The sequence below is a fragment of the Anomalospiza imberbis genome, chromosome 10, assembly GCF_031753505.1.
Source record: "Anomalospiza imberbis isolate Cuckoo-Finch-1a 21T00152 chromosome 10, ASM3175350v1, whole genome shotgun sequence".
Classification (NCBI taxonomy): Eukaryota; Metazoa; Chordata; class Aves; order Passeriformes; family Viduidae; genus Anomalospiza; species Anomalospiza imberbis.
In genome coordinates, this window is record NC_089690.1 from 9,463,501 (window position 1) to 9,483,735 (window position 20,235).

Genomic DNA, 20,235 nt, shown 5'->3' on the forward strand with positions numbered 1-20,235 from the left:
AGCCAAGGAAGTGAACAATTTGAAATTATCTTAATAATTGAAAAGGAGGGAAAACTTCCGGGAAAGGGAGTATCTTGGTGGAACTCGAAAAGAATGGTAATATAACAGCACTGTAGGGATTTAGGCAGATGGCAGATTGCATAATTAAGTTTAAAGTTAATTAAACAGTCATTCAAAGAAGAGAGACAATGCAAACCTACATTTACATGCACGGGCTCAGCCAAAATGCAAATTCTATGCAAATGTCCTGAACTGAGTGGATGCTGTCTTGAAATCCAGCTGTCAGAAGCAGCTCCCAGGCCCCCCAGCCTCACTAATTGACCCATTATGATAGGCCACCAGGGTCCAGCCACTGCATAAATCTAAATGTAACTCTCCACCGTGAAGACAAATCAAAATAAAATGAGAAGACATCGTGTTAAGTGAAAGCCTGTCCACACAGCTCTAAAATGAGTTCAGCAGTAATTCAAAGGACTGGAAAAGCCCAACTGGTTACCAGCAGCTCTCTACAACATAACACAGCTCTGCCTGAGCCAGCCAGCAGGTTCCCTGCAGGCATGGCTGTGTTTGTGCACCAGCACTCTGTGAGCCATGGGTGCAGCCACCCCGGAACAAACCCAGAGAGCTCTCTCACCTTGCCTCTTTGGAGAAGGTGATTCTCCAAACAGCTTTGGCAGAAAAGCTGCACAGAAGCGTTGAATGTCCAACAAAAAAAGAACAAAGGGAATCCTTACCACATGGGGAACAAGTTGGCCACAGACAGGCAGCCTATCCCTCAGCCAATGACTCCAGGTGGGAAAACACAGGCTGCCATGGTTTGTGAGGGAGTTCTTAGGGCCATGAGCTGCCTTTGAAAGTGACTGTGCCACTGCAGCTGATTACGAAAGATACAGACATCCAACATTCTTAGAATGAGGAAGAAACACTCCAGCTTAGGAGTGAAGATAGCAAAAAAGTGGCATGTCCATGGATATTAAGGAAAGTCAGGAGTAGAGACAGATGCTCATTTCCAGACTCATGAAAATGAGGTGGGAAGAAGACATATGGTGGAAGGCACATGTTGCCACTGCTCTTTTGCTTTAAGCTGCACATACTTGTTAAAAACTCTTGTGCTGAATGTCCCCAGATTTCAATATGGAACTAGGGAAAATGTTCTTGCTGACTTTGGCTTTCAGAAGGGGCCCAGGCTTTGAAAAACTGAAATGAAGAAAAATGCACAATGGATTCTTTCTGCTGCTGAAAACAATGCTGTGGAAACTGCTCCTGATCGCCAAGATCATGTGCTCACGACACCATGCTTCCACTTCCAAAACACTTCCAAGCATCCTCATGCTTGCAGGCTTTTGACTTCAGTAAGTGCAACAGTAATTGCAGTTTTATTCAATTCCCCAGCAGGGTTTGTGTTGTAGGAGTACTACAGGAGTGCAGGAGCCAAGGATACCATTCCAGGCTCTGAACGAAGGGCTGGTGACGAAATTCATTTAGTAGCAATAGACTAAAAGTTTATCAAAATAGTTACTGTGCTCCAGCTGCGTGCAGCAGCTCAGTGGTGTTGTCAGGGAGGGGGTACATCTCTTTTGGTTTTCAGGACTCTCTGTGAACCTGCTCCACCCTGCTCCTGACCTCCTCACTACCTACTCCGCCTGATGACTGCACTCCTCCAGGCTTCCACTCCTGCCTTGGGATGTAGGTCAGGGCTGCTTCCACTCCCCCTCATCCTTCCATCTTCCCTAAACATATTCCACAATGCCTTTTGCTCTTTGTTTTATCCAGCAACTACACTGAGAAAAAGCTTCTTCAGGACTTCAAGGAAAACACTTTAAAAACATAATATTGTGGAAGTTCTGACTTTGATTTTTCTGGGCTTCAGTACTTTGAGAGAAGCAAGTTGCTCAAAGATCAGAAGAACCTAAGAGGCTTTGAAAAGCAAAATACCTGACAGGAGGTGCTAACATACAAGAAGACATTAACAGCTGAAGAAATCAAAGAACTGCCTTCAGATTCCTACATATCCTGAGGTAACCCAAGGTGCTGCTGAATGTGTTCATCTGCTGATGAACCATTCCCCATACTATCCACTCAGAGCAGTAGGTACATAAATCACAATCCCTAGCAGTGTGGGGGAAAATGCTTAAACCATACAAAATTAACAAAACCACATTTTGGCCACTGGTTTTTATTTGCAGAGAGCCTGGAATATTCTCCAAGGCAGGATATGCCCCATACATACATATGCGGGCTGCAGCTGCTAGTGTTGACATTTTCCTTCAGCACCCTGGAAATTTTTATTTTTGTCACAGAAGAAATTATTTTATGCAATACATCACAACATTTTGTTTTCCACCCAGCCCCAGACAAGACTCAATTCTCTGTAGCTTGGCTTTCCCCACAAGAGGGAGTTCAGGACATGCAGCTCACAGCACTTCATGGTGCTGGTGAGCAGGGGATTGGGGTGAGAGGGCAAAAGATGGGCAGCAGCTTTTGGGACAGGAGAAGTAGGAGCAGAGTTGGAGAGGAAGGCAGCAGAGAAAGTCTACAGCAGCCACAAGCTAGAGAGGAACCACAAGAGCCACTGAATTCAGCTGCAAAGAACCTGTCCAACCTACCTGGATATCCATGGTGAAGGAGACACTTGGACATTACCTGAGGAACAGGCTAGACCTGACTGGGGTGCGTGGGCTGACTGACCTCATGGACAGCAGAGGACAGAGGGCTTTTACAAATTAATTCCTGTTTGAATGACAGCATTTTTCAGGAGTGGAAATTGTTATCAGGGCTTCTAAACGTGCTGGTGACAGCCTACATACCACAAGCCTTGGTAAAACTGTCCCAATGGTCATTCACCCTCACTGCTAAATTGTGCTGTATTTCAAGCCTGGATTTGTTTAGCCTCAAATGCATTATATCATAATCTGCTCAACTGAGTAGCCCATTATTGAACATCTGTTCCCCATGTAGGCAATTTAGTGAAAACTCCCCTCCCCCAAGCATCTCTGTGATAACTAAAGCAGGGTTCTTCCAATCACTCACTCACGATCCCAGAGTTTTCATCCTCCCTATGGCTGTCCTCTGAGTATTCATCAATTCATCACCATCCGCCTCAAACCGAGGGCATCACCACAGGATGCAACACTCCAGAAGCTGCTGCTGCCGTGCCAAAGACACACAGAGTCCATAGTCCATCTTCCAATTCCCATGCTCATACATTACCCTTTTGGCCACATTTCACAGGAGGAGGACGTTCAGCTGATTAATCCATCAAGAGCTAAAAACTTTTTTCCAAGCTGTTGCTTCCCACTCTGGGTTCCTCACACTGCTATCATGGCTCTATGCCGGCAATCCAATAAATGGATTTTGTTTTGCCTGCTCCCAGTCCACCAAGTGATCCAGATGGCTGCACTAACTACCCCCATTATTCAATACTCTGCAAGTGATCAAAAAAACCCTTTTCAATCCTACTTATATATTTTCTTCCTGATGACTGACAGACATATTAAACAGCACAGGGTCAGGACATGACACTGTAAGAACCAGACACACCTGTTGGTAACAATTCTAAATGTATTGCTGCATTTAATTAGTTTGACTAAACAGGTTTTAAACCATTGCACATGCACTGTGATTTAAATAAGTTCACACACTAACATCCATATTCACATCTTTGGCACCAAAACCCTAATCTCATAAGAAACTGACACTGAAGAGCTCAACAGAACCTTTGTTAAATAAATTGATGACAAGTCACACAAACAAAAAGATTTAAAATGAATTAAAAATCAATTCAGTTTTCCTATGAGCCTATCATTTTCCTAGGACCAACACCACACTGACAGGCATAGTTACTTGCACTAGGCAATGGGGGCTAGTGAGAAGAAAAAAAATAGTTCAAAAAAAAAGCAGGTTAACAGCAACAAGTATTTCCACTGAAGAACATTTTCACCTAAGCACTAGTAGGTGAAGGAAGCTCCTTCATTCACAGAGGTGAGAGCTTTGCTGCCAAATGCAAGGGCTCCTGTTGCAGCATGGTGTGCTCAGGGCTCTGGTAAAGGGCACAGAAGACAGTTATTAGATCACATATGAAAAACACAGTCCCTGCAAGGGCAAGATCTCATCTCCCCAAGAGAGGATACATCAGATATTAACTCACATACTATAGCTGATGTTTGCCAAAAACATTAGTTGCACAAGATTCAGGAATGCAACATTTTTTCTATCAAACGCAAGAGAAATTTATGTTTGTGATGACGCTGCTAAACCATTAGAGAAAGGAGCATTCTATTTTTCATGTATTTTTCATATTTTTCATTTCTCAGATGAGGCCATACAGTAAATCCAGTTTTCCCTTCTCTCCCATATCTTATTACTATGATTAACGTCATCTAAGGAACATTACATTGAACCTGGCAAGATTAGTTACATTTTAAAGATTTCCACAGCAACCAACATTCTCCATTTATTGAGCTGATTCCATAGCCTTTAGTAGATTGCTGGCTCATGCTTACTGGTGCCAGATAGGGAGATAACAGCATTCTTGAGAACTGAATTCCACCACACAAGAATTGGAAGACTTGGCCACTAAAAAGTATCATTATCCCAAATAAGCATTACAGAAAGGAAAAGCAGAAGCTGTGGTTCTTACTCCAAAGTCCCCCCAGAGAAACAAAGGCAAACACACAATTATACTGCAGTACCATGAGAAGACAAAATACCTGAGATTTTGCCATCTTATTAAGGCTGATATTTCTTGAGCAGCTGTGCCCATCAAACACACAGGAAAGCCAATCCAGGATATTTCCTTTACCTATCCTGAGCCTTTTAAATGTCAGGATTGCAGCCACAAGCACAACACCACCATCCAACAGCAACAATTGTTTTTAAAGCTCTAATGCTAAACACCAGCCTTCTTGCCAGCACCACTCCTCCATGGAAGCTGCCCAAGTTGGTTAAGTACCACAGGCTGGGCAAATAAATGCCAAGTGTCAGACAGATGATAAATCAGAAAGGGCTGTGGAAATGTTCCACTGTTTCAGATGTGGCATGTTGTTACCCAGGAATTGTCTGCTTCTACTAAGGGGGCATGTTGACCCTAACAGATGGGCAAGATACCTTCATCACATCATAAACCTATGAAGTTTTTAGTGAGAGGAGCCTCAGGAGGATGCCTAGGGAAGCCGACAGTGTTCTCCCCAAGGAAGCTGTCTGTAGATACACTCCGAGTCAGTGTATCCAGCCCTGCAAAATCTGAACCTACTTCAGAGCAATCAGCCTTGACCAGCATCCTGCTCCACTCAACCTTCAACATCAACAAAGACACCTCATTCCCAGGTACTCCAGCTCCCAAGATCCTCTGAAATCAAGCATGGCTGGGAGATGGTATTCCACATTTGGAGGACAGTCCTTTCCTGAAGATGTCTGATTTCTAGGCTTTCCAGCAGACCTGGGAATGTGCTGTCAAAGAGCAATTCTCCCTCAAAAAACAGGCTAGCAAGTGCATGTCCTCAAAATGCAACTGAAATCTTGCTGTTCCAAATAAAACACAGCACTTGTTCTGAACTACCTATTGACAAAGCAAAGCATCACAAATATGGAAGTTCCACATAGCAGCCATGCAAATCTCAACTCCTAGCATGTGATAGACAGATGCTACAGAAAGAGTCAGCACTTCTGTCCTCAAGAAAAAGGTTTTAAGCCCTTTTATGACAACAATTTCAGTCAATCTGAAAGAAAATTTTGTTTACTAACTATGGATTGAAATGGAAAAATCCTAAGAGCCTTTGATCAAAGCCAGAAAACAACCCAAGGGACTTGATAATTTTCTGTTAAGGAAGTTTAAACCAAATTTTAGCACCCAAAGAATTTAAAGCATTGGAGATTTAAGGAAAAATACCAGGAGAAAAATTGTATTAGATTAAGAACTCTAAGCATCACAATTTAAAGTGACATTTTAGGATTATTTTCTCATTTACTGGGTTTTGTTTGGGAAGAAACCTGAGAGCAGGAGGTTTTACAGTGATTCTCCTTGCAGAGGTTAAAACTGCACAGAAGGGAGCAACTGTGGGATTCCTCTATCTGCAGATTTGCTTTCCCAAATCCAAGAGTGCGGATGCCACAGAGGGAGGGGATCCAGCCTGCAGCCTCATGACTGTCACGTCTCACACAAGGGACAACGAAGTTCTTTTCACACGCAGCTCTCTCAACTGCAAAGCCTCCAATAGTTAGAAAAAGCAGTTTCTATATGGAACTCCAGACAGGAACACGAGCAGAACTGAGCTCCAAGGCTCAGAGACACCTGCTTAGGGGTCCATAAACCCTTCTGCTTTCCTCTAAGGCCAGAGCAATCACTCTGCCACTGAAAGGACATTAACAGGGACCAGTCCCTTGCTGCCTACAGCCTGTCCCAGGGCACTCAAAGGGTTTTCACTGATCACTATATCTGCCTTCACTATTAGTTCTGTCAGTTTTAGGGTCATTGCAAACCATGGCTAAGCCTGAGCTAAAGAGCTGTTAAGAAGAGGACAATGAAATGAAATGGTATAAAGAGAGATGCTTGCCTTTGAGATTAGCTCAAAGAGCCTTTTGGAAAGCCTACAACAGTCTGAAGAGAGCTAATTTGTGAGGAAATGTCACTCCTGAAAAGATGATATGCCTCGCTCTTATGGCAGAAGCAATTCTTGTCACCGCAGCTTCACAAGCCTTGATTTAAACTGATCAAACCAGACACCTTCCTATGCAAGTAATATGACTTATATCAGCATCAAGAGAGAAATACAAGCTTTGAAGTGAGAAAATATTAATCTGATACTGTGATGTGTGAGTTCTTATGCCTAAGCACTTGCCTACTGCAAAATCTTCATTTCACTTGAACAAGAGTCCTAAAATACACTCAGACTGAACAGCAGAAAAGACATTTCTCTGAAACAAGTTACATATTTATTTTTTCTTACTTCTTTCCTCCCCAAAAAACTGTTTTCACATCCCTGCAAGCTTTCTGGAGGGTAACCAGTTGCAGCTGCACAGGAGGGTGGCCAGGGAGGCATGCAGGGCGAAGGAGAGGAAAGGTGTCACTGCTGAGCAAATAACTTTCCAATAATCTTTCCTACAGTGTGAGTTTTCCACCTGGGAAGTCAAACACAAGGGTCAACATTTTCTGTTTTAAGTGTTTACACTAAACAAACAACCAGTTTTTAAAGGGGTTGTGCAACCCCACTTCTAAACAGAGCAGGAAGCCACTGGGAGCCTTTGCTTTTGAAAGCCAGGCTATTTTTATTTTATCCATGTAGGCACCTGTAATTTTCCTAGATATAAACTCTATGCCTTTGAGACTCTTTATCTGTCATCTGCTCTTCCTATGCTTCAAAAGCTGAAGGAAGTGAAGTCTATTATGACAGGCTAGCATAACAAATAGTGTTACAATGAAGCATATTAAAAAAAAGCCCTCCCAAAAATCAAGCTTATCAACAAACTTTACCATAATCTGCATTAAATCTCTATCTGTGATCAGTCGTGCAAGCACTCATGGAAGTTTACCAACTTTAGCACATTATGTATTGCCACAATCTCAAAAATAACCCAGAAAAAAGGATATTACTTGCCCCTCTTGAGTCTTAGGGCTCAGTTTTTAAGACTGATTTAGCTAAACAGTTATTTAATTTTCAATGCAAGAGTTGTGATAGGCCTTAGGCTGATCTTACCCAGCCAAGAAATCCATCTCTTTTGTACTTGTTACAGAGAACTTAACATGGTGATATTTATGAGTTCCTTCAGTAGTAGTGCATAAGATCAGGCTACTGAAGTATTTCAGCATAAATAACATTCAAAGAAAGTTTTAACCCATTACACTGAAAAATTAAAGTGTCTGGTTTTGGTTCCTTGTTCATGCTGTGTTCTGGGGTTCTTTTAATAAAAATTTTACTTATGTCCCTAAGTAGGCTTTTTGCCTTGAACATCACATTTAAGAGGCACATTCACTTTAGTACTGCAAAATGTGGTCTCTTTGTTACTAACAGCAAAATTTCCTGGAGTCAACACTCTCTATCAGGAATTGGCTATTACACAGACATCTTAGCCCCTGAGTATTGGATTTACCTGGACCAAAAGCAAACCAGCCCTCCAGACTCAAAGAAGCAACACAAAGAAAAGCATGACTGTGCCCTGAGTCAGCTCAGATCCAGTGGTTTTATTAATTTGGACTCTACACCACAGAAATTGGGCTCTTCTAGACCTGAGCTGATCCTGGAAGCAGCACAGCCACAGTCACAGAGTTTAGGCCAGGGAATTAGGTCCTGCCAGCACCGAGTTGGCTCCACATGAAGGATTTGCACATGCCACATGGCTTACTTGTAAACCAGGACAAAGCCACCCACAGGTAACCAAGGGCTGACTAACTAGGACAGAGCAGGACTGGCTCCTGTTAATTCATTCATGACTAACACATTGCATTAAATTCCACAGTAACTGTAGCAAATGGACCAAACAATTCATCAGAGTGAACTCACCTTGGGCTTGACCTGGAGACAAGTGACTGTTTTTTCTGGCATTCACTGCCATCACATCCTCACCAAACTGTTCAGTCAACAAGTGTCCAGCGGCTGTATCAGTGTTGGCAGGATATCTGCCTCGTTTCTTATGTTTCTTCCTCCACATGTCCTCCTCCTCCCTCTCATCAGAACCAGAAGATTTCTGCAGAGCCCTTCGGTGTCTCAGGCTGTTTGATGCTCTTCCACCAAGGCTGTCACTCACATTTAACAGGCCAGATGCAGCTCCACGCTGATACACATAATAGTCTTCCTCCACCTCCAAGTCTCCCTCTGTACTAGTAATGGCATTTTTTTTAAGAGAACATCTGTTCAGAGCACTTTGGGATTTATCATTCTCAAACCCAGGCAGGGGCTGTTCCAGGTGAGATGTTCTGACTGGTGAATAGCTGTGCATGTTTATCCCATTCCTGACCGGATTATCCTTCACCAGGCCTCTCCTCAGCGGCAGGTCCAGATCCAAGCTGGGGTCATTGGAGAAGCCTTCTTCCAGCTGCATCTTCTGTGCAATGTGGTTCAGGTAGGACTGGAAGCGGCCGCTGTGGTGCTTTTGCACGAGCCTGGTGTAGGCGTTCTTCTGGGAAGCAGCTGCCTTGCTCAGTCCCTCCTTGGCACCTTGGGCAGAAGCTGCACCTCTCACACGCCCCAGCTGATCCATAGTGCAGTGAAAGGCCCAAACTTCTGAGAGTTACAAACTGATACAGAGGAAAAAAGGTTTATTTGCCTGAAACAAAGTGTCAAATAATTGATTGAAAGTATAAAATTTTTGTAGAAAAGCAATTCTGGGTTTGTAAATCACTTCAGTGTGGGGAAGTGAAGTTTCACAATGTATTCAACATCTACCCTGCACCAAATCCCTGTCCATAATCTAAGAGTGACCACAGCCCATAACCTGTACCTGCCCACACACCACATAAAACAGGGACTTTGTCCCACCCCAAATACACAGGATTCCTTTAATCTGCTCTTCCTTGCCTTTGAAAAAGCCAGGAAAATTAAAGCAACTGACAGACTAACCAGAAGCACCAGTTTAGTGGTTATCAGAAGCAAAAGCTTTTCATGTCCAGCCTGGAGTCCTCAAAAATAACTGCATCCTTACTGAAGCTCTTCACTGTTGCTGTCAAAAGCAAACACTGCCTGTCACCTCCCTCTCACAGTGACTGATACTTCTCCATTGTACAGGACAGTTTCTTCAAACACCAAGACTACCCATTTCAGCTTGTCTTTTTAGCCATGAACTCCCTCCCAGCGCAACAGAAGTAAAACAATAATTTTCTTGCAAGAGCTCCTAATTCTTACTGGCTGAGACACACTGCCCGCAGCTCCATCCAGCACCAGTTTCTGTAGATGGTGTCACATCTTCACCTTTGCTGCACCAGTATGAAACTTAAGCAGATCAGGCATCTTTCAATCCTTTTTCAGGTGCTTTAGCTTTTAAGCTTTTGGAGCAAAACAATCTACTAAATTACGCTCAGCTACTTTGAGGTAAATTACAGGTATAGACAGGACATAGCAATGATTTTTGCTGCATGTAAAATCAAAGAAGAATATGAGAATTTCTTGATATTGGAGCCCAGTGCAACTGCTGGCTTCTGCGTGTTTTCATAAAAATGCCTCTTTTTCACTTCAGGACAAGGTTGAAGCTGAACAGCTGAATTTCACCCCAGCTGGTACATGAAGAATTTCAGGGCTCACTGTCATCTCTGCTATCGCAGAACCGTGGGGCACTGGACTCTTAAGTTTAAATAAATGATACTGCCTGTTGTACCTATCCCTTCCCTTCTCTAAGCACAGAGATGTTGGCAGGACAGAATACAGAGATCAGCAAAAGTGAAATTTCTATTCGCTTCCCTACTCCCACCATGCTTGGAATTTTTCTTTGCCCTTACTCAGCTCTCTTCTCCCTTTCACTGTTGCTGCAGAGAGGATAAGCACCCAGGCAGTCTCCTCCATGCCCACCCTGCCTAGGAATGGGACATTACCCAGCAGGGACCAAGGGCTGCAGAGCCAGCTCCTCCTTGGCATGCCTGCTCCGGCCCTCTTGGAGAAACAACGCGCAGTGCACTGGGATTTACTTCAGGAATTGGGCACGGGTGTGAGCAGGCTTCACGGTGCAAAGCACAAATTAAAAATCCCTGAACAAATAGGAAAAATTCTTTATGTGGTTTGCGATTCTTGTTCCTAAGATTTTCCATTGGTGCTGGCCAATAGCTAAACTCTTCTAATAGACTGACCTGCTACTGAGCTATTACAAAACACACACGGGTAGCCCTACACGAGCTTTAACGTCACCTTCTCCTGTTGCCAATGCAACAGAGGCAGATAACATTTATAAAAGCCAGTGAGACTACTCTCCAAACAATGGCTTGGTTCCAGGAGACAGGAATTTGTCACTCTTATTTACCAGAAAAGAACAAACATTCACAGCTTGCCTTCACTGTATTTTCTACAACTTTAACCACGTTAGCCGTCAGTAACTGCAGCACTGAAAAAGATACAAGCCCCTTTGCATTACAGTTTCATTATTAGTCTTCTGCGGGCAACCAGGAATTGAAATATTCCCAAGAGAGCGGAGGGAAGGCAGAGGTGGGTACAGGTATATCTGCCCTGCCTGGGCACGGTGATGGGGACGAGCGAAATGCCACGATGGACGCGCAGAGGGAGGACACTCGCTGAGCCGGGCCCAGGATGAAAGCCGCCCTGTTATTGTCACCCGGCTGCTTCTGGGGACCAGCACTGGCCTCCACCCACGCCCCCCGGGGTGTCCAACTCCCCAGCCGACGCTCCAGCTCCAGCAGCACAGAACCCCCGCACGCTCGGCACCAGCAGCAGCCCCTCGCCCGCCGCCTCTCCTGCCCGGCGCCCCCGACCCCTCGGGAGCGCGGCCCGGGCCGGAGCGGCCGGACGGGACAGCGAACTGCGGGGCCCGGCGGCGGCGGCGCTGCCACCGGGCTGACCGGGGCTGAGCGCCGCCGGGCCGGGATCCGCAGTCCCCTCTCCCCTGCCCGGTCCCGGTCCCGGTCCCAGCCCCGCTCCCGACCCCCGCCCCGCTCACCGGCGCCGAGGCCGCTCCGCTCCGTTTGAATGTCCCAGCGCCCCGTCCGCTTCCGGGGCAGCGGCGCCTACGGGCCGCGGCGGGGCCCAGAAGGGCTCAGCGCGAAGCGCTCGCTCCGCACCCGGCGCGACAGGGCGGGCGGAGGATGCCCGGAGGGGGCTCGGGTGTCCCAGCCCCGCTCCCTGCACTGCACACAGGGCCCCGGGGGCCGGCCCCGGGGAAAGGGGAGCCTCCGGGCAGCCTTGGGCTCCTCTCGGCCAGGCACAGCCTGTGAGGCTGGGAGCCCACCGCGGGCTGAGCCGGGGCATCGCGGGGACGTGGGAGGCAGGAGGTGCTGCCAGCCAAGGCCGACTGTCCCCAGCCTGCCGGGTTTGCAGCCACCGGGAGCCCTGGGGTTTTTTGGCAGCCGCCTGCTTCCAGCCGGGGCCAGCGGAGCCTCCTGGGATGGGTTGCTCCAGCTTAAGGCCAACGCTCCAGCTTCATCCAAATCTGCAGCCAGACAGCGAAAAAAGCGCCGGTTAGCTGATCTAATGTTGTAAAGATCTGAGTCGGTGTTGTTCCCGAGGAAACTCACAGCTCTGCAAGCGCCTGTACCTCCAAAACCTCATGGGGAAACCTCTTCAGCACCCACATGGCCTCACCTGCGCTGCAGAGAAGAGCAGGCTCCAGGATCCTGTTCCCTGAGCTCTTTGGGATCCTGTTCCCTGAGCTCTTTGGGATCCTGTTCCCTGAGCTCTTTGGGATCCTGTTCCCTGAGCTCTTTCTATGGGATCCTGTTCCCTGAGCTCTATGGGATCCTGTTCCCTGAGCTCTATGGGATCCTGTTCCCTGAGCTCTTTGGGATCCTGTTCCCTGAGCTCTTTGGGATCCTGTTCCCTGAGCTCTTTCTATGGCATCCTGTTCCCTGAGCTCTTTGGGATCCTGTTTCCTGAGCTCTATGGGATCCTGTTCCCTGAGCTCTTTGGGATCCTGTTCCCTGAGCTCTTTCTATGGGATCCTGTTCCCTGAGCTCTTTGGGATCCTGTTCCCTGAGCTCTATGGCATCCTGTTCCCTGATCTCTTCCTGCTCCCCTGGCACTGGAAGTTGGGCAGCAGGCAAACCTGCTGATCCCCTGCTCACCCACACGACAGCACCCGAGGAGTGACCAGCCCTTGGTGCTGAGCAGCAGTGCCTGACGTCCTCCAGGATAAGTCGGAGCCTGTGGATCAGAGGGTGTCACTAAAGCGTGAGACCAGAGTCAAGAGCTGGCACTTTTATTGCCTCCTCTCTCTGTGACCACAGACCTCTCACAAGGCTTTACAGCGGAGTCAGACCCAGGCTTTGGCTGACTGAGAATATGTAGTTTGGTCACTCTGGTGTTACCTGCAAACTCAGGCTGTGCTGCCAAAGAATTTCAACCAGAAGAAAATCTGGAGAGCAATAAACTGTTCTCATGGCACCCCCAGTCAATCCCATTTGAGCTATCTGCCTGGAGAATGCCCTCGGTAGATGGAGGGAGGATCCAAAGGGACCTGAACTGGAGTCTCCAGGCAGGGTTCTGATGGGGAAAGGCTCTGTTTTGTCTTCATTTTGGCAGGAGCATCTGAGCAGGCATCCATGCTGCCCCTTCACTTAGGATGGGGAAGATGCCGGCCCCATGGTCCTTATTCTTTATCCTGCATGCTGCAGATCAGTGAGCACACTGTCTGGTGTCAGCCACCTCTAAAGGCCATGAGGCCACATCTGCTCAGGGTGCAGCATCACCCGTGGCTCCCAAACACCACCTGGCCCTTCAGCCATTCCCACAGCCAGCACTGCTGAGCTTCCACGAGGCCGTGGTAAGCCCAGACCACTCCAGCTCCAGCCCTCGGGTGGGTCAAGGGAGCTGCTCTGAGAAAGCACCAGGCTTTTGCTGTGGACCAAGGGCAGCAAGCACAGACCTGCCTGCACAAGGACAGTCACATCCGCCCCGGTGCCAGGATGCCACCAGCAAAGGCAGTGTCTCATTTGCATGAACAATGCAGAGCCAGAAGCCTCTGCCCATGATCTGCTGGCACTGATGCCAGCTCATCAGCTGCCCCACCCTGGTAGCTCTGGCCACCTCAAGGAGGAGAGTGAGGACTCAGCTCTGCCCTGGCATGGCTGAGAGGCAGCAAGTTGCCCCACACTGGCCAAGAGGAAAGCGAGCAGAGCATCCTCTGTTTGAACAGAGCCACTAGTCACACAGCAGCTGCTCCCACGGGACCCAAAGACAGAGCAGGAGACCATTTCTGCTGGAGCTGGCCCCGTGGGTAGCATGGCTTCTTGGAATCACCCTGTCAGAGAGAGGATGTGTGCTCCCCTTCTTCCTTCTGCTCTCCTGGCTGCTGATAAAGCAAGGTGGTTGGCTCTGTGAAGGCGGGTGCTCTGGGAAGGCAGGGTGGTGGCACAGCCCCAGCTGTTCAGGACTGACCCATGCCATCCATTCAGGCTGCCCTTGCTGCATGATGAGCAGGGATGGGGTGGAGGGACCCAGGGCCCCCAGCCCCACTGTTCCCCTCCCTGAACCAGCCAGGTGGGAGCAGCAGCTCCTCTCCATGTTGCCGAATCATGCTGTGTCTCTGCTCTTCTTCATTCCTGTGGGGATGAAGCTGAGATGGGAGTTTGGCCAGGCTGCCCCCTGCACCAGGTGGTGCCACCAGCAGCAGAAGCTTCAGCATGCCCTGGTCCTTCCACAGATGGGAGAGGAATCGGGGAGGATTCGGTGTTTGGTGGTGCCACTGCCAGCACTGGGGCCTGGGGTTTTCAGGGAAATCAGGTGTGGTGAGAAGGATATGGCTCCACTGCTGGATGCCTCTGTCACCCTCACCTTCTGCCTCCAGCTGGGCCCTGCTGCACAAGGGGCCACGGTCCCCAGCAGGTCAGCAGAGCACTTCTCAGCCCTGCTCTCCTGGTAGCAGCCAGGGATTTGGGAATCTTGTCTGCTCCATGGGACAGGGCCTGTGTTTGTGCCCTCTTTTGCTCTACCTCATCACCGACCCAGACAAATGAGAGTTACAGCAAATCTGTCTCCCAATGCCTGTGGGCACACAGAAGATTCTGAGTGGCTGGGACCAGCTGCACGCCCATCCTTCACATCCTTTGGAAGAGGTCATGTGCAAACATCACAGCAAGCTGGTGCCTCATGCAGGATCTCAATCACAGTCCCTCCCAGGGAAGGGCTGGATTGCTTCAGTCTCACCTTTGGCTCCATCTTCCATCCACACCATCCTCGTGGCTGCTGAACAGAAGGGAGCCATTGCCTCACTGCTGCTTCCCTGACCCTCCATGGCATCTCATGGGCTTTCAAAAAGGGAAAGGTCCCTGAGCAGATTTTTCCCCTGCACTCTCATTTCCTGGGGTCCTGTAGCAGCAAGCCCAGCCCGGTGCCCTGGCTTGCTTTCCCACAGCACAGGATTATCTCACCATCTTCCCCCAGGCAGTAACTGGTAGCTGCTTCCCGACTTGGAGGCTGGAACGTGTTGTGGCACCTCGGCCGAGGTGAGAGCACCACATGGCTCCTTGGCTGGGAGCTCCGGGAGCTCCAAAGCTTACGAAGGCTTTGGCTCCTGTGCCGTGGTTTCAGTGAGCAGTGAGGGCCCGCCCGGCACTCGTTTACATCAGCGTTAATCAGGAGTGACTGGCCAAGGGGCTGGAGCCACCCCGAGATGACTCAACAAGGGGAACCCTGGATGGGAGCAGAACAGCTCCTGTGACGCTTCCGTGCGCTTCCTGCAGCCCACCCGGCGTGAGCTGATGCTGCACATGGAAATGCCACCCTGCAAACCCAAATGTCACCTCTCATAGTATTTCAGGTTGCAGGCCGTGGCAGAGGGATGGAGGGCAGCGGGGTGTTCTGCCTCTGCCTCCTTGCTGTTGTCTGCAGGGGAGACCCACGTGGCACAAGTATGTGCTCAAAGGCAAAGTGGGGCTGCAAGTTTGCTCTGGAACCTCTGGGCACCCTTGGAAATGTCTTGATTGCAGCAGCAGCACCCAGCATTAAACCTGAGTCTGTCTCCTTTTGACATCTCTCAGGCACTGGAGTCATCTGGGCACTTGGCCGGAGGACATAAGCCATGCTCAGGGAGGACAAAGGGGAGCGTGACAGATTTATTACCATAAATAAGCTAAAAACCATCTCTCTCCACTGTAGATACCATCTGCTGTGTCACAACACATGTGATCTTGCCCCACCCGTCCTTCAGCTTCTCCAGACTTCTCCTGAGCCCTCCATACCTCTGGTTGGGAAACATGCCACCCAAGATCAGAACTGATGGGTTCCCATCACCTTCATTGCCTGGAGGAACATCTGCAACTCACCCCAGGCAGGGGGCAAGGTCTGGCTTGGCTTTGTTTGTCCTGTGAAGGAAGAGAGAGCTAGACCCCAGCAAAGAGGGACAGGCAGACAGGAAGCAGGTGAAGGAGGCAGTGGAGGAAGGAGGTGAGAAGCCAGGGTAGGAGCAGGGTTAGTGCCTTGCAACTGATTAAATTGAGGTCACCTGCATTTGTCTTTTGGATACCTTTAAGTCTCTTCCTCTGTAGTTCTGCTTGTTGTAATGATCAAATCTCTTCTATAATATATCCCTCAGTTTTCAATGTGGAAGGCCTTCCAGTGGCAGGACTGAGCCTCCCAAAGGTACTCAGACTGACTACGGATGACACCAAAGCTCCACAGGTCACAGCAGGAAACTTGGGAAAGGAGCTGTCCTGCACTGAGCTTGTGGGCAGCAGTGCTGGGGGACAGAGTGGGTCAGGATGCATGGGGCAAGGAATGTGCAGTGAGTTCAAACCCCTTGTGATGTTCCCAGGGAGGTGGAAAAGGTACTTTCCAGAAAGGCAGGAACTAAGGAACCACACTGCTATCCAGTCCCGGGGTAGGGCCTCACCCCACAAGCCCCGATCTCCACCGTGCATCTCCCACTCCCCATAGCGGGATGAGATTGAAACATGGGACTGCTGTGGAGGGCACGGGGGCGATGCTGCAGTGGGGACCTCGGGCTGAAGGGTGGGTGGGCACGTCCCAGCAGCTCGGTGAAGGCAGGCAGGGGCTGCTGCCGGCCCCGCTGCGTCTGGCAGGCGGGGCACTGCATGAGAGCGTAACTTATCAGTATTAGCTCATGTGAAAGCTCGGTGCCTTTGTATCTCAAGCAAACACCGGCCATTATGCCCCAGCAGGCCGGCATTGTTATTCTGTCTGGTTGCTAAAGGTTAGGGCTGTGGAGCCCTGCACGTCCACAGCGGCTGCTGTGGGGTGGCAGCGGGGCCACCGTGACCCCCTGCAGCCGGCAGCGCTCCTGGCCGCAGGAGCAGCCACCTCAGCTGTTCCCAGGCATGGCCAAAACCCAGCCAGACCCTTATCGTCTCCACACGGCTGCCCCACCATTTGTGGTGCTGAAATCTTCCTCTTCCAGTGTCAGCCCCTTGCCCCAGCCAGGGTCATTCAGTGCTCCTCAGCTGGCACCAGCACAAACTCCCTCCCAAAAAGAAAAAAAAAATAAAGAGGCAAAAAGCCCAGACTTGACTTTAGTGGGATCATTTCCATTTAAGAGGTGAAAGGCTTGACTACCAGCACCGCCAAGACCCACACGTTTGGCTCTCTGCCTCCCAACACTCCCCTGGGGTTTCCCACATCCAGGGGTTCCTGGGTGACACTCAGGAAGCCCAGCATTTTCTCCCTGAAGAACTGATGCCAAAGGGACTTCCCACCACCTGCAGTGGGTTCCCAGGAAGCCAGTTCAGAGGAGCTGGACGGTGTTTGTGTCTGGCAGGGGGGCTGCAAGGGAGGTGCAGCTGATGGCTTTTTCGAGGGTGACAGGGGCTTGCACAGCCAAACCAGATGGGAGAGGCTCCTGCCAAGCCAGGACATGCTGCTGCCAGGGCCGTGGGGCTAGTGAGGACCTGCTCGCCAGGCCTGGGTGTGCACTAGCACAGGAGGGTACAGACATCCATCCCCCGAGGCACTGGTGGCATCCGGTTCCACCACTGTGATGGAGATTCCCTGGATACAGGCTGGGGGTCCCCACAGGCCTGTTGGATCTCTTCTCAGGATCTGCAGATGGCATGGCTCCCTGCAGGGATGAATGCGATATTAATAACTCATCCTTTTGCCTTTCTGGGCCATCACCCCTTTGGGCAGTTCCTATTCCCCAAGGGATGCTCAGTGCCAAAATCAACAAGCCTTGGATGATGTTGGGACCCCAAAGCCGTGCGTGAAACACTGCCAGACCCCCATTTCATGGGGAAGGCATCTGAAAAAAAGAGAACAAAAATGGCATTTAGCTTGGAAAATCCCAACAACCTGCCCCTACATCAGCTGTAGACCTGAGGCTGCCAGGAGCTGGAGGCAGTGCAATCCATATCCTCTGAGGACTGATGCAGAGGGAGGCTCATGGTGTGGACTCACCCGTGCGTTAGAATTGCTTCATTTTACTGACATTCAACAAAACCCTGAGACATTGTGTTCCTGCTCCCACCAGAGCAGTGAGGCATCCTAGCTCCAGAGCACAGATATCCCATTGTAGCCTTGGAAAAAACACCCAGAATGTCAGGAGGAGACTGTAGCATCCTAGGAAGCCCAGGAGAAATGGCAGATCCCAAAAGGCAAAGCCCTGGGGGAAAAACACACTGTGCCTGTCAGGATATCAGCACTTCACTAGCAAAGACCTGTGAGTCTCTGCCTGGGGCTTGTCCTCTTCTCCTCAGCTTTGCCACTCTGGGAGGTTTTGGGAGGGGACGGAGAAGCCCCCTTGGTCTCTAACCCTTGCAGCACGTGCAGCCCCATTCTTGCCTGCCCATCAGGGCAGCTCTGTGGGCTGTCTCCCCATCACCATCCCAGTTTGGGGAGAGGGGATATTGGCCATGCCTGTATCCTCAGCCAGAGCCCTCTTCCAGACCCAAAGGAGACAGGGGAAAATGCAAAATCCTATAGTGTTTCCTGTAATGCCTCATTCGACAGCAGCAGCATCCAAAACAAACACCAGGGATGTTCAAACAGGACAAAATCTCCATCAGTGGTTCAGAGAGCACCCCAGGAGCATCATATCCCAGTGTATGGAGCTACCCCATCCCCGTGACAACCTGGTGGCTGCTGGGGCTGGGGGCTAGTAATGGCCAGGTCTGAACTGCCAGGCAGTGCTCCTGCCTCAGGGGCTACAGAGTTATTCCCCAGAAAACCTTTCTTTAAAGCATCCTCAGAAGGAACATCATCACAGAGGTGGGATCAGATAGTCCCCTGCATGCACCAGAGGCTGCTCATCCATCCCAATAATCAAAATTGAAATCTCTCTTCAAACTGCTTCTCATTGAGTTGGCTATCGTCAGACCCCTAGAGAGGTACTCTAAAACATATAAAAAGAAGAAAACCAACTGTAAAAAACAATTATTTCAGCACATCAAACCCTCGGTGACATTCTCTTGGTGAACACATCATATTTCTGAGGACTAGTAGTTGGTGGCTGTGCTGGAGGTCAAGTAGCTCCTTTATCCTAATAGCTGCTCCATCTTTGTACCTCCTCCATCCCACCACCTGGGATGGTTCTTAACCAACAACAACTCGGGTTGGCTGCTGGTTATAGGAAAATATCAGCCCCTCTGCATCATCATCACATGCACTCAGCCTTCTGATGTCACTTTTTGCAAAGGGATGATTGGCTTTCACATGGCATCAGCTGAAAATCCTCATCCTAGGGTTATCCATCTCTTGGTCAGGAAATGCTCTCCTGGCACATGGTAGCAGAAGAGACATAAATCTGGCCAGTGATTTCCCAAATCAATAAGAAACATGTTCCCTAAGGATAAGTGAGTTGAAGAAAAAGGAGATTAATCACTGGCTGTTCACTGCTACAGTAGCAGCTTACTTCAGACTTGAGTCCACATTTCTATCCTGTGAACCTTCTTGACATCATCCTCCAGAAGGTGTCTGGAACCTGGCTCCTAATTTCCGCCAGGAGAGCCAGGGCCCCACTGCTGCCCAGCAGGATGCAGCCTCAGTGCTGGCATTGCTCACCCCTTCCTTGTGATGGGGCCAGAACACTTCATGCTGCTGTCACACATATCCCCATGACCCACTCCTCCCACTCTCCAAACCATGCTAGCACTGGTCACACTTTGATGAATCCCTCTCCATCCTCAGACAGGGGAGATGTGTGCCCTCTCACACACACAACACACTCTCTGCTCCCTTCCCCACTCCCTCCACACCTAAAGTCCCCATACTCAGGGCTCACCCCACTTTGCTAAGATTCAGCAGCATCTCCACAGCAGCCCATTCCCCATAATCCAGGTTCGACACTGGTATTTCTCAGGGACAGGCCAGCCCTGGTGCCCCTCTCTCCTCCTGGCTCTCTTTGGGCCCCTGGGTGCAATGGGGAGGGGTGTCACCCCCTCCAGCCCACCCCACAGGTCTCCATCCCTCCTTGAGCAGCTGTGCAGGGTCCTCTTTGCTCTCCCGTGCCTGGAGAAGACCCCTGTGAGCCCAGCCCTGTCTCTCCACTTCTCATTTTTCATGCATGCCCTGAGTCTGCCAGTTCTCATCCTGGGTGATCATCCCACAGGGCTGTGCATCCCTTTAAGGTCCATCCCTTTAAGGGTTAAAAGCTTTCAGACCCCCACCCCACCAAGCAAAAGGGTTTCACACTCTTAACCCCTTC

At 49.5% G+C, this 20,235-nt stretch overlaps 1 protein-coding gene across 1 annotated transcript in view; it reads right to left on the bottom strand.

Annotated features, from left to right (window-relative positions):
- DIS3L2 (DIS3 like 3'-5' exoribonuclease 2) overlaps positions 1-9,229 on the bottom strand; it is a 179,789-nt gene extending 170,560 nt beyond the window's left edge. Inside the window, 1 exon segment of the mRNA XM_068200544.1 lies at positions 8,496-9,229. Coding sequence (XP_068056645.1) covers positions 8,496-9,192 — 697 coding nt within the window. The 5' untranslated portion in view covers positions 9,193-9,229.
- Between the last annotated feature and the right edge of the window lie 11,006 nt (positions 9,230-20,235).